This window comes from Vidua macroura, chromosome 18 (genome assembly GCF_024509145.1).
Source record: "Vidua macroura isolate BioBank_ID:100142 chromosome 18, ASM2450914v1, whole genome shotgun sequence".
Classification (NCBI taxonomy): Eukaryota; Metazoa; Chordata; class Aves; order Passeriformes; family Viduidae; genus Vidua; species Vidua macroura.
In genome coordinates, this window is record NC_071588.1 from 7,993,750 (window position 1) to 8,008,828 (window position 15,079).

At 42.3% G+C, this 15,079-nt stretch overlaps 1 protein-coding gene across 1 annotated transcript; it reads left to right on the plus strand.

The window, feature by feature from the left end:
* Positions 1-3,620, plus strand: CLDN5 (claudin 5). Its single transcript, XM_053994218.1, has one exon. It carries the CDS (start codon positions 66-68, stop codon positions 714-716), a length of 651 nt encoding a protein of 216 aa, XP_053850193.1. The 5' UTR covers positions 1-65; the 3' UTR covers positions 717-3,620.
* The last annotated feature ends 11,459 nt before the right edge of the window (positions 3,621-15,079 follow it).

The window sequence follows — 15,079 nt, forward strand, 5'->3', positions numbered from 1 at the left end:
GGCAGCGCAGCAGACGCGCCGCGCCTCCCTTCCTGCGGAGCCCGTGGGACAGCGCTGGCAGCAGCATGACTTCGGCGGCGGTGGAAATTTTGGGGCTGGGACTGGGCATCCTGGGCTGGGTGGGGGTGATCCTGGCCTGCGGGTTGCCCATGTGGCAGGTGTCGGCCTTCATCGACGTGAACATCGTGGTGGCGCAGACCATCTGGGAAGGGCTGTGGATGAACTGCGTGGTGCAGAGCACGGGGCAGATGCAGTGCAAGGTGTACGACTCCATCCTGGCGCTGCCGCCCGAGGTGCAGGCGGGCCGGGCGCTCACCGTCATCGTGGCACTGCTGGGGCTGGTGGCGCTGATGGTGACCGTGGTGGGCGCGCAGTGCACCAACTGCATCCGGCCCGGCAAGATGAAGTCCCGCATCGTGATCGCCGGCGGGGCCATCTACATCCTCTGCGGGGTTCTGGTCCTCATCCCGCTCTGCTGGTTCGCCAACATCGTCATCAGCGACTTCTACGACCCCACCGTGCCGTCGTCCCAGAAGCGGGAGATGGGGGCCGCGCTCTACATCGGCTGGGCGGCCACAGCCCTGCTGCTCTTCGGGGGCTGCCTCATCTGCTGCTGCTCCTGTTCCCAACGCGACGAGACCTCCTTCCCCGTCAAGTACTCGGCGCCGCGGCGGCCCACGTCCAACGGCGAGTACGACAAGAAGAACTACGTCTGAGCGGGGCTGCCCCGCGGGGCACGGACAGACGGCTGCGGGCCGGGAGCGTCTGCGGGGAGCTCCAGCGCTCCCCTGCCTGGAGGCTTTTCTTAACGGGGACCCCCGTGAAGCGGCGGCCCTAGGCAGGGCAGCGCCCCGCTGCCCTCCAGCCCGGCTCCCCGGCGGGTCCGGCCGCTCCGCTGCGGGCAGCGCCGCGCTCGGCGCCGCCGGCTCCCGGTACTGACCGACCGCGCTGCCGGCCGAGCAAAGCCCTCCGCGGCCGCCCAGAGGAGGCGAACCAGCGTCTGGGGGAACCGAGGAGCTCCGGCGAGTCACGGCGGCGTTTACCGGGACGCCCCGTCCGGGCTTAGCTGCCGCCGCCTGCCCGCCCGGCTCCCGCCGCAGGCCCCGACAGTTCCCCGGCGTTCCCGTGACACTTGTGAGTACTTTGGCGCCCGCTGTCGCGGCCGGTGCCTCGGGGCACCGCCTGGCTGCTGGGACCGGGCGTCGGGTGCGCATCAGAGCCGAGGAGCAGCTTCCCATCTTCATTATCTCTCCCAAAAGGCTCCATCTGGCAGTTCCTGCTCGGACATTGATAAGGGGGGGTTCGATCTATTTGGGCAATTAAAATAGGGATCCTGACACTAACCTTGGTCCTTAATCCCACAAGCAGTAACTCTTTGGAGAAAGTTATTTGACTTTCTTCAGTTGTTTCAGTCCATCACTGAAGTGTATTGGTCTGCGTGTATTTGAAACCTCGAAAGAGATTTCAGGTAGTTGCTGTCCTTTAGTGGAGTACAAATCAGGTAACAGTAGGTTGTGTCCTGAGGTTCTTCATCTCTTCTTCAGCTTATGCTCTGTTTTTACTTGAATATGAACTCATTGCCAGAATTATTCAAGGACTAGATTAAGAAATCTAGATCACTGTATATCCTGGCTCCAGCGGGGCCTCTGCTCCTCTCATCTGCACTACAAGAGACTGGAAACATAAAAATCGCCCTAGATACTGATGGTTGGGGGGAATGATGTCTTTGTGGCCTTCTTGCCAAGCTCTGCTTGCTGCCAGTTTTGAAATGTGTGTTCAGTTGGACGTGCACTTGGTTGGCTCCCCACCATGGTTTTGTTAACACGTGCTTTCCTTCATTTACCAAATCAAGCAAAAAATTGCTAGAAGAATTTTACCAAAAATATCCAAGACTTTACGCCAGGTGATCAGTTGTGAAGTCATGACTCTCACAGCTCTCAGCTCCTCTGCATTGCCCTAGTAACACTGCAGACTGGAAGGAAGATGGTTTAGGCAACATAACTCTAATTTTCCTGAGGTCAACACCTCCTGAACTTTACCACAGTCTGAAATATTAGCTTACACTTTTTCATTTTACACTGCAGAGACAAACTTTGTTAAGGGAGGGGCTTAAGGGGATGGGGTGATACTCCTCCAATCTAATTACTTGTAAATCCACACAGGATTACGCTACTCACTGTGGCAGCATCTGCATTGCCATAAGGAGATTTCTGCCAAGAGTTAGGGAGGAAATGTGCTGTTTATATTCCTCAGAGATCAACCCTACAACCTCATAGGTCCTTACAATCATGTAGCAATACAGTGCACACCTGACCTGAGCATTAACTCTTACAGCTTTCTGGTAACACCAAACTTATTGACAAACCATAACTGTGGGTCTGACAGATTTACATTGACTCTGTTCTTGCCTTGCTTAGCAAACTTAAATCCTTGGCAGTGTCAGCAATTCATAAGCTGGAATGAGAGACTAAAGCCTTGCCTCTGCAATTTTTGATGTTGAATATTTAGCACGATTTACCCTTTTGAAGATAACTGTTTTTGTTTTTTTTTTAAACACATAAAGAGCAGGGTCTGAGCTCATCAGAGAATACAAAAGCAGAGCTACAACTACTTCTGCTCTATAAAGAGGTGCAGTTCTAATACTGTCTCCATTTAAATAAAAGCTGTAATATTATTTTTATGATGTGATATATAGTTTTGGTACAAGAGTGAAATATGCTGTATTTCATCATTGCAACTTTTTAAAAACAGTGTAACCTTGTAAACTGTAAATGTATTTAAATGCATATATTTTGCAAGAAATCTACCAAAGTTGGCTTGTTATGTGGTTTGGTGCCTTTATTTCATGATTATTTTAAATTGTAACAACCAACTCTATTTGTCACTCACCCTCACTCAGCTCTGTGGTGTCTAGCAAATGAGTCCACAGATATTAGCCCAAATCCTGGACCTCACTCTGTCTCAAGTTAAAGAACTAAACCCCACTGACAAAAATGTCTGCACGTCTCTGAACAGTAGAGCCTTCGGAAGTGCTGCAGAATTTGGAGTCTGACCAAAAGATGAAATGCTTCTGGGCAATGCATCACTAGCATTTCAATTCAAAACTGGTGTCTTTGGGAGAGGGAGGGGAAACCTATGCCTTAGAAGGGAATTTTAACAAGCCAAATTTCTTGTATTGAGGCAGGGCTGGATCCTCTTATAACCAAAATCTGAAAAAATTACGCAGAAAGATCTCTTGGAAGAAGCCAGTGCTAACTGTGCATGTGCTACTAAACACAGCATCATCCTCCCAAAACTGTAACTTGTGGCTGAGTGGGGCCCATTTAAAAAATATTTTTATATTTAATCTTATTCTTCAGTATCTTCAGTTGTTGCTGTGCTTTAAAAGATAACCTGAGAGAATGCTGTTACTGATGTCACTGGCTTCAGGGTAAAAGTCTAACTTGGTTTTTGCTATGATTTGTTTTCTAAGAACAAAGATCTAGTCCTGAACTTAAAACCTTGGAAGTGCTCAGGATCAGGCCAACCTCATCCCAATGAAAAGATAAATCTACAGCACTTGTTTACTATTTTTATGTTGTATTTATGATTTCGCATAAAAATAAAAACATGTAAACCAATCCCTGAACAGGGTCACTGTGTTTTGTGAAAGCCATTGGATTGTTTGGGCTCAGGAAGGTGGGGTGTGATATTGGTGCCCAGAGGGAAATTACCTGAGCTGCCTTTGGGGAGGAGAGCTGGGTCACCTCTGCGGAAGAAGGAAGGGCTGCTCCCTTTTAGAGCAGAGCAGGCAGCATCTCAGCTCTCCCCTGAAGCCTCAGACAAAGGAGAGCAAGTAGCAGCAGCTGGTCTTGTGATGTGAGCACATTAGGAAGTGGAGTGTGTGCCCCAGCTATTTTGGGAACAGCTCTAAACATGAAGCTTTTAAAGCTTTCAATTTCTACACATTTAAACTAAAAGGAAAAAAACCCTGCTGCTTGGATCGGCCCCAACCTGACCTGATACCCTAATTCTTTCTGCCAATCATTTATGCATTCAAGCTGGGGAAAAACATTTTCACAGATGCAGCAGAACAGAATCTATGAAAAAAAAACCCTAAAACCAATAAAGACGGGTAAACTAAACTACACAGACTAATTGCTAGTGGAGAAATTAACCTAAGTTATATGACTGCCAGGGAGCACATTTAATGTGCTTTTTTTTTGCAAGATTTTCAAGCTTTGCTCTAACAAACTGTTGCTTTAAAAATGAAGAAAAAACATCTTCAAAGCCTTCATTTTGCAGCATACTTGCCAGCTGGGTTGAGATTAACAAAAGCTCCTTGCCACCCTCCCATTGCTATGCACATGCTGAGCTGGAAAAAGGGTGTCTGTCGGCTTGGCCTTTGTCCTGCTAAACGAACCATTTCATAGTTATGAATTTGAAAGTAACCTGCAGTTCATACCCTGCAAATCTGGTTAGATCCTGTCTGTGCAAAGAAGGGAAATGCACCAGGCAGAGGGAAAAGGAAGCTCAATCAGTCACGTTTGCTGCAGGATGTTTAAGGAAATATTTCCTTTTCCTGTACAGAGATGTTTGTTGGGCATCTGCTCTTTGAAACATACAAAACATTTTACTCTTGAAGTGAGAAAGCAGTGTAACTTCAGATTTTTTATTTAAAATCTATTCTCTGGTTAAATATTATGCAAGGAACTTGTTCTTTTTCCTTGGCCATCGTTCAAACCCCAAAAGCAAGTCTCCTCCAACTCATCCATATATCTGTAATGCTAAAAGATAGTCCTGCCTATCAGGAGCCATATGCCACATTAAATGCCATATTAATACATATCTAGAACAATATATTAAGGCACTATTCAGCATCAGATGGTACCCACAATGCATCCCTTTTTGTGTGTGCACCGAAGAAGAAAATCATTAATTAAGCACATGTTTGAGGATTTTCTTTTGTAAGTCTGCTTGGTAAGACATAACAAATATTCCTGCTGTATTACATTAATTGGGTGAGAGCAGGTGAATTCTCTTTTCAGGTCAAATACTGCGTTGGTTTTACTAGTAGCCTGATTGTGATAACACAAATCATTCCACAAGCAAAGCCTCAGGAGTTTCTTATATTTATATTTTGGACATGACTGACTTCTACCATTTTTATTGTGATCAGACCTTTGTGTCTGTGTGTGTCACTGCTCCAGATTGTTCCTTGCTGACTCTCTGCAGCAATAGGGTCTGTCTAGAAACCTCCTTCTTCTACCTACTACTACCCTCAATTAAAAGAAAAGGAGAACTTCAACTACTGCATCACTGATAAAACCTCCCACAGCAACAGTGAAGGCTTTACAGTTGCTTGGATACACAAGACTTGCTTCACCTTTTTCTTAAGCATGGATTGAGACATCATGAATCAATTTAGCAGTATCCTTTGTCTGTGCCATTTTGGGATTTTGTTTACAACACTGAGCTCCCCCCTCCTTCCAAAGCTCACCATGTGGATTCAACCCAAAATCGGGCAGAGAAAGGTAAGGAGTAGTAGGACTCAGCATGGAAACACAAGTGTTGTGCTGAAGGCATCTCCCAGGGCCTGTGCCAGTCTTCTCCTCATGCTTGAGTCCAGCTGCTCCCTGGCCACTCATCTACTGCCCTAAGGGAGAGCTTTGCCTCTCTGAAACTCCACCTATGGTTTGGGTTGCTGGTCGCTGTACCCAAATAAGCTCAGGATAAGGGGGGATCAAATCACACAAACTTTACCACTTAAAATGCGAAAATACTCAGAGTCTGCTTTAAAAGTGATACAGGGAAATGAATATATGAATGAGTCTGGATGTCAACCATCCTGACAAGAATTAACTGGTGTGTTAACTGAACTACTGGCTTTAGCTTTCTGATGTGAGAACAATAGAATCATACAGCATGGGGTACTGTACATACTGCACTGGTTAAAGCAAAAGAAGAATAAGTTTTGAGACTACACTCCAGCTGTTTTGGTCTCAGGCTACAAAAGGCAAATAAAAAGGGAAACACCTCACTCCACAAGCCACAGCCTTTTCAATAAGACACACAAATCTCATTACATTAATAATGGAGAGTAAACAACAAGACCATCTCCAATACCTGGTACAGAAGGACTTTGACCAGCTAGAAAATCAGGCAGAAAATAAAATAAGCTACATCTTTTCCTCTGATCCTCATTAGAGCATCTTGAATGGCAAAAGCTACTGACATTGACTAAAGCCCTGGCAGCAGCTGGCAGGGTATTCATAGCAGGTACAAGGGGTTCCTGAAGCCCAGTTGATATGACATCCACACAGGTTACCCCTTCTTTTGGAAAACATAGCCTTCGTTCAGGCATGATGAAGTGCCTCAGTGCTATTATGTACAGCAATAGCAGTGGATCCATTCCTTACTACACCTCAGCTCCAAACCCAGGGAAGTTCCCTTCTGGTGGATCCTCCAGGCTGCACCAGCCAGACAGAGACTTTGCGTGGCCCAGGGAGGTGCTCTGGTGTACACAAACAAAACAGATGAGATTAAGCCTGTTCATGTTTATTTACAGTGGAGAACAAAAGTAAATGTTTAAAATAGCTGATTTTTCCAGGCAAACAACAGATAACCCTCTCAAAATGACTCTGATCCAGTGAGCAAGCTGTGAACTCTGTGCCAGTTGTATCATCCCGTGCATCTCATTGCTGGCTATGTCCTGCAAGGAGCTAAGATACACATGCACACATTTTAGGTCTTTAGTAGCAGCTGTGCCAGCTGTGGAACATTTTTGGTTTTTTTAAGATAAGCAGAAGATTTTTATGGGTTGAAAAAATGCACTAAAAGCTAGGAGATGCACAAAACCAGATCCCACAACAACAATTTTAATCTGGTAGCAAAAATAGTTTGCAATGTTAAATGCATGTTGGGTTTCAGTTGTGTATGTTCCTAAAGCTTCAATGATGCAGGTTAGTTGACAGAGCTCTGAGTGACATTCCTCCTGATCCCATGCCAGGTACTCTGACAATTAATCTAACCATATGTGGGTACCTCTGGGCTCTGTTCCCACTCCCAAACAAATTCTGAGCTGAATAAATTCCCCTCTATCACACTCATACATGAACTCATTAGCATTAACTGTGTTTGTTATCAGAATACTCCCACTAAAGCTTAAACCTTAAGAGAATTTAAGCTTGGGCACAAAAGATCACTCAGGAAAGAAAAATAGGCACTGCTTGACAAGAACATATGTGAAATCTCAAAATGGTAGGATTCAGTTTCAATATACCTTCACATATTTGAAGAATTGGGACAAAAAACAACAATCACCAATTCTTATCAGCTCTAACAAGTGCCTAGCACGGCAGAAATCTTGCACTGTGTATATTTTTAGATTACTCTTCCAGTTATAATGTTCTGTCCTTATTGTATATCTTTTGTTAGAATTAGGATATCTGCTGCAGCAGCCTGGATAACCTTTAGCCTGAGCTACAAAACCTTTAACAGTTTCCAATTATAACAGCAATCTTTCATTCTATAATACAAATAAACCCAAGTGTTATCTCGACACAGAAGACTCACATGAATACCCAATGACTACAGAATGATTTCACCATTTCTTTCCTCTATAATTTCCTGCTATTATTTCATTGGAAGTGACTGCCAAGATCCAAGCAACATAATACATTTCACTGTTTACATCTACTTTATTTTTGTTATACTGTTGACATTTCAAAATGTTGACATGCAAGGCAAGTTTTAAAAATTTAACATCTACTTGAATTCCATTATATTCTTGGACCCTTAAATTATTTTTAGGCTGTCCCAAAGTTTTCTCCTGATTTTCTTGTCTGACCAGGTGAGAATATCTCTGCACCCAAACACCTGTCAATTTTATAAAATCTTAACTCCCACAGCTTGTGCGATGGAAGAGGAGTTTCCATTTTTCAGAAAGATATGACATGGTAATGTCCTTTTTCAGACATATGGAACTAGTTTCCCCATAAATATAATCTTTATGTACTGTAATAATGTGGATTGGGCAGCAGTTTGGGTGGGAATTCCATTAGGAAGAAACTAAACAAAGACATCACTAAAGCAGTTATTCTGCAACTATAGATAGTGGATATTCCCAGAAGCCAATGTCATACTGAGACTCCAGGGGTAAAATGTTGTTGTTTGGATAATATTAAAGAGACTTCTTGTCTACCTGGGGTTATTAATGACCACAACTATTTAAGACATCCATATCATCATTATAGTGTCCCTCCTAAAAGGAAAGCTATTATCCATGGCATCCTGCCCAGATTCCTGCTGAGCTGATTACATTCTTTAGAACCTGCACTTTTAGTTCATTACAGCAATCCTGACTTCATACCTGATGTTGTATGGGCTCATTTCACACTCTGAATCCGTTACTGACATCTGTCCTAAAGGCTGATAATTGGTGGTGGGAAGAGCAATCCCTTTTTCTACTGCCTCTCTCATAAGGTTGGAGATTTTTTTTTTTTTCTTTCTGTCTGCAAAATGTATACAGCCTTGCATAAATGGCCTCTGGCAGATTGCAATGAACTGCACTGGTGTGTTGAAAACAAGCCCACTTCAAAGACAGGCTGGGAGGGGGCGCAAAATTTTAAGACCAAGTTTTTTCTCCTTAATAGAGTTACTGAAATCTGACTCACGTCACAATAAGAAATTGAGAATTTCAGTTTCAACACCTGTTACTACACAGGAATTCAGATTGTGAAGGAAAGGGCAAACTGCAATCCTTTTCCTGAACCAAAAGGTCTTAGGTCTGTCCTGGCCTCATAACATGGGCAGGCAGGATGCAGGAGCTCTTAAACTGCTGTGAAACTTCACTTTGTGACCTTGCAAGGAAGTTTGAATCAAACAGAAGGGTCTTACCTCAGAGGAAGAAAAAGGAAAGACATAATGTTAGTGCTTTACAATGAGCAAAGTGGGGTAAGACCCCACTCTGCTGTAGGCACCAAACTGAGTGTCTGAGGTGACACTGAAAGCACAGACACTGCACACTGATAAAAACAGTTAACAGGAACGAGAGCCTGGAAATGGAAATGAACATATCCAGGGCAGAAGCAAAAACTAAAGAGCTCAGTTAACTTAAAATGTAAATGTAGAACTATAATTAATTTTGTTTCAGATTGTACCCAAGTTGAAAGTACAACAGGAAAGAACCTTTTTAACAGACTAGAAAATAGTACACATAACATGTGTGTAGGTAAGGTGGTAAATGCCCTGGACAGTGGGAGGGTTTAAAACTCATCTCAGACATGTACAAGAGTATTTTTTTTGTTCTAAAAACAAATTAGAGAACTAATATGAGTGACTGGACACTGGATAAAAACCAGCACAAGTAACTAAATATAAAGGCATGAGATGAGACTGAACACTGCTTAGCTAATAACTAATTAATCTGTCACAGTAATGTCCTTTTGGGTCTCCCCGTACATTTGCATGAGGTGCTCTCTAACATCCATCCTGATGAAGGGAGAAGGTGAGGCAAAGAGGAAATACAAAGTTTAATGAAAGAAAAGATCACAAATATGTGCTGAATAGCAAAAAAATGAGGACTCATCACATTTCTTTCCTAAGGGCTGTAATCAGGGAGGAGGAGGGGCAGCAGTGATTCTTGAATAGTTTCTGCCAAGTCAGTGCAGTACTCTTGGAGCCATACACTGTATTTGTATCTTTGAAAGGCTCAGAGAAGATACCCTTTCTGAAAGGAATAATTTATTGGTTATTTGGAGATAATGGAACAGATGAGTAAGCAGATATATACATACATGGAGACTTGTCAGAATGGGATATCAGCCCAGAACACAAACAATATCTACATTTACTGGCAAAAATTCCCCATGAGAATTGAGATAGTTGAGATTTTATTAGATAATACGAGTTAAAATAAAAAGACAAGTTAGTAAGACAACAAAGCTGCTTTAACTACTAACCATTCCAAAAAGGTATATCTCTTTCAAACAGATCTTGTTGGCTCCTATCACCTATTTGAGATGAGGGTTTTCAGACTGGGTAGATGACCCCTGTGCAGCTGTGCTACATTTCATTCTCCCTTTTGTTGCACAGACAGTTTAGTGGGACACACTCCCGTATCCTATTCCCTTTCCCTCGTTACTCACAGCAGAACCTTTCACTTAGCATTTCTAATAGTGCCATGTAGTGCTGTCGTTTCAGGAAATGCCTGGCTGTATTCACTGCTAAATCAAGCAGGAGTCGTGCTGGCAATTCAAGGAACACCTCATCAGAGGGAAAAAAGCAATTGCTGCTGAGCTATTGTTTTCCATCTCATTTCACACACTCAAAGAGCTCTGGTGACCACCCAGTGGGTGCCCTGAAATACAGATTCCAAGACACCTTCCTGAGCTAGAAAGGCAAACCGGATTTACTGCTTACCCTCTATTGTTACTCAGTCTCTCTTTTCCTCTTAGTTCTTTATTTTCTATTTTTGTACTTCACCCTGTCATTTTCAGTCCTTTTCAGGTCCCCTTCTCAGTTTTGTATGCAGCAGTTGGAAAGCTCTGTCCTTTTGACACAGTTTTTCTAAGAGGATATTCTACAACAGGAGCCAGCAATTCAGTACGAGTCAGAAAAATGAGTCAGAATTCAGTAGCTTTTGCAAGGAAAAAGTCTCATAAAAAGGATATGTTCATTAAGTTATTGTTTTAACTACTCTGTCCTTGGCACTGATATCAGCTAATCTACTTACATGGCTACACAGCAAGTGGAACCAGCTGAAACAACAATACTCTTCCCCTTCTTCATGTTCATGAAACAGCACACACTGGATTTGCAAAGCAGGTAACCAAATCCAACAACACCCATGTATGCTGTTTTTGTGGGTGTGAACAAACTGCAGCCCAATAACAGGATAAAGAAACCTAAACACTGGAGGGAGATTCAGTCCTTTGGTAGGAAGAATGGGAGGCAGTTTTGCTTAACTAGTTAGAGGCAGATTACAGAGGCAGAAAAATGTCATAAGGAGAGAAAAGAGGCAGACAGAGAGGAAAAACTGCAGAGTGGTTTGGCTTTTCCTTAGAATGTTTTAGGAGAACAGTGTTTTCCTCCCTAGAACAGACATGCCTGGGAAATTCCACGAGTGCTTTACAGTATGTGCATATAGGTCTTTAAAGGATAGTGCTTAATTTTTCAAAATGTAACTTTTACACAGTCCAGAAATGGTGCTGTTCTGATAGCACACACTTGCAGAGCCATTAAACCTGGAGGGTAATGAATGTTACTGACAAGAGCTATAAATAATGAAGAACATACCAGGTTTTATATTTTTAAAGTAGAAAATGTTTTCAGCCATGAAGATTTTGGCAAGTGAGAAAGTAAAGCTTCAGATGACAGACAACATCTTAAACTTCCCAAGGAAAATACCACAAACAATGCTGGGTGGTAATCTGGTCTTGTACTAGACAGACCTGAACTCTCAATTATAGACAAAATTGGATTTCTAGAAATCTGGATATATCTGAAAACTGGATATTGATTTAACCTAGTAAGCAATGACTGTGTAATTGAGGCAAGCATGGACAGTGTAAATTAAACACTAAACAAGCCCTGGCTCTGTTTAGAAGGCAATTATTTGAGCAGTGTGACACATACCAAATGGTACCATGAAACACCACAGTTCTCAGCTAAAGGATCAGTTTGCAGAATTATATTACAGCACTAGTTCTGCAGCTGTTGAGATCTTATTTCCATCGTAGGGCAATAGCTTTTCAAATTTGAGATCCTGTGAAAAAAGCTCCCAAGACAGTCTGCCCCCTCACAAGTGATTTGCTGGACATAGCCAAAGACTTTTTTGAGTTTCTTTGAACTTAACAGTCCCCACTGGAAAATCCCAGAACTGTTTGGAGAGGACCATTTTTTTCAAAATTTTTATTTTATTAATTTTAATAGCTTCCATATGATGTAGCAAAGCTCTTTCCAGTTAAAAGAGACTTCCCTGAAGGAAGAACAGCAGCCTCAGGAAAAGCACTTATAACGCTAATTTTTTTAAAGATGAATGTCATCCTGTACGTAGGGATGGGGACATTTTGGTCAGTGCATGGTCTCAGATGAGGAACTTAGCCAGGGCCCAAGAAGGTAATCTCAGACCATGCTTGATCAAGGCCATGCTGTATTCTCGCTATTTGAGTCGTGAATTACTTCACTGACTACACCAGTTTTTAAAGAAAACACTATTTTACATGCCCCTTCCTTCTAGACTACTGATCCAGTTAGACTTTCAGATCAGAGAGTAGATCATTATTAATGGCATATTTATTTTGAGAGCCCCTTGGTGACTCCTTTCAGCAAATAAAAACATACTAAAAGCTGACTGTCCCTGTGAATTGTTTCCAATTCAATGGCAGGTACCTCCGATTTTCCACTGACATGCTGCAAATGAATGATTAAATGAAAGTAAATTCCACTGAGCTAAACAGTGGAAAGAGACACCAACACCAAAGGGACTGGAAACAGACAAGCTGCAGCAATGAGGTGACTCTAAGTGCTATAAAAGACAGCACCCTTTTGTTGTAAGGGAGCATTATCTCTTTTGCAAGGGCCAGAAAGGAAACATCTAAATTAAAACTGGTTTTGAAAAGAAAACAAAGGACTCAGAATGTCATGGTACTTGGGTAACCTTGTCATTAACATGAAGGAATACCCAGAGAAGTCATCTACAGTTCTTAAGCAAGTGGTAAAGACTTCAGAGAAGGATGTTGTTGAACCAAGGATTAAAAAAATCACCTGTTCTCTTAATAAAATAAACTGAGATCCAGCACTGGAAGGAACTATGTTGTGATACAGCTTACCTTAGTTTAGTTCATGAGATAGGATTAGGCTTGCCCATAAATTCCTCTGGGATTGGTCTTAATTCTGATTTAAGAATGACTTGTGAGCCTTCAGCTCATTGAGAATAGCATGCGTCAGCAATTCTACTAAATGCTTGTTGTGATATCAAATTACCAGACAAATCTTTATCTCTGGTTATTGAGATTTTAGTGTATTGCCCAGATGCACACCACAGGAGCAGACAGCAAGTCAAGGCAACACATGCCAGGATAACAACCCAGCAGCCACAACTGCCTTGAGGGGGCAGAGGAAGCCAAAATTGTTCTGTAACACAGCAGCAGTGACTGGGAAACCCACGTTCTCTGCTCTGTCAGGCCCAGGGATGGCATGAGTTTAGGTACCATGAAGTTAGGGATTTCTTGCCTATTTTCAACATGTGTTTCTTCTCTAATTCTATTGAGAAGAATTAGAGAATTCTTCTTGTTTCTTCTCTAATTCTGTGTTTCTTCTCTAATTCTGCCACCTTCTGAATGACAAAAATCAAAACTCAAATGCTTTAAAAGAATGGCATCCAGTCTGAAATAAAAAGCTCCCACAATTTTCTTTCCCTAGTGAATGTTCTGCAGTATTTCCTGCTAAGTGTGTGTTTATAACCAAAATGCTTGTGCATAAAGGTGGCATTTTTGAGCTCCACCCTGGGCAGCATATTTTTCAGCTCTTGAATCTGCTCCAAGGGAACTTTTAGTACCACCTTGAAGCCAACAATGGTACATGAGTGCCAAGAGGGATTTCAGTTTTTCCATTTAAAGAAACAAATATTTCATGGCTTTCTTTCCCTCAAGCCAGACTTACTCACAAAGGAAATTTCAAAGGAATGTTTTCAAGAATATTCCTTCTATGAGGGAATCAAAACCATTGATTGACAGATGTACACATAAAATCAACAAACGATGCTGTTTATTGCTGTGAGAACAGTTCTGATGTTTTATGTTTTGATTCGTCCCCACTTGTGATTACATTTCCCTTTTAATAAGTACTGCTCTGTACTGCTCCCCTCTTTACAAGTTAGCACACCCTGAGAGGCTATTTCAACACAACAAAACCAACTTCAAAGAACTCCTGTACAAAAGAGACTGATTTTAAAACTTTCTCTTCTGGACTTTACAACTGGGGTACTCCAGACTAGTGATTAGAGTGATGTAAAGTTTTATTTCTCTTTTATTTTTGGACAGGTGAGCACTGGAAATGTTGTCCTGAAAACAGGAGTGGAAAAAGTGAAGCTGAAGCATTAAAGACAGTCAAACATGACAATTCTAAGGTACTTCTCCTGTCTGAGTTCTCTAGAGTACATGGGATTTAACTAAACAATCAAACAGCTCTCCTGCAAACCATTCAGCACTTTAAGACAGCAATGGCTGTGTCAGATCCTATCAGGATTACAAGTGGTGGTTGCTATCTACTAATATAAACTCAAATTGCTGATAGAGCAGCTAAAACCATCAGATTCTGAAATATCTCAGATTTGTTGTTTCTGCCATAGAAGCAGAGCAATAGGCTCTAAGAAAGTAGTCAGAGGGAAGAGTGGGAAAAAGAGCAGATACTGTAGCTAAATTTGATATAGCTCATGAACTAGAGCTTCTATTGATGTAGGAATAACTATTTTCATCTAAGTACCAAAGCATAAAAGTCTGATGATAAACATACATACTCCTGTAGATCAAGGCAAAACCCCCTAATATCTCACAATATTCAACCCAGGAATATTTTCTGTCCTTTATTATGAAAGGTTTTCCAATAGCAAGTAAAATAATGAATATTTGCAAAATAATTTGCTTAGAAATCATTGTAGGGATTTTAACTTCCATTAATAAGAGCAACCAGCACTATTTACACTGTTCCACAGGGTTGTAGTTTTTCATACAATATCTAGCTATGCTGCAGATCTACTCACCACAAAATACTGCACAGGCTAGAATTTTGTAAGGATCTGGGAAGAAGTGAATGGAGATTCCCAGATAACCACTGACAGTGACCAAACACACAGAAACCACACCTGGCTCAGGATGGCCCTGAGCACAAGGACTGGGACAGCACTTGTTTGTGTCTCAAAGGAAGCATGAAATGCAACTGCTTTGTTTCTCTACCCTTCCCCAGCACCTGCTTCTGACATTAGGGAGGCCAAGAACTGACCAAAGCCCACTGGCCTCCCCCTGTGGCTGTTATTGCCACAGTCAAATTGGCACAGGCTGTGGTTTTTCATACAAGGAAGCTGTAACATTCCTTAATT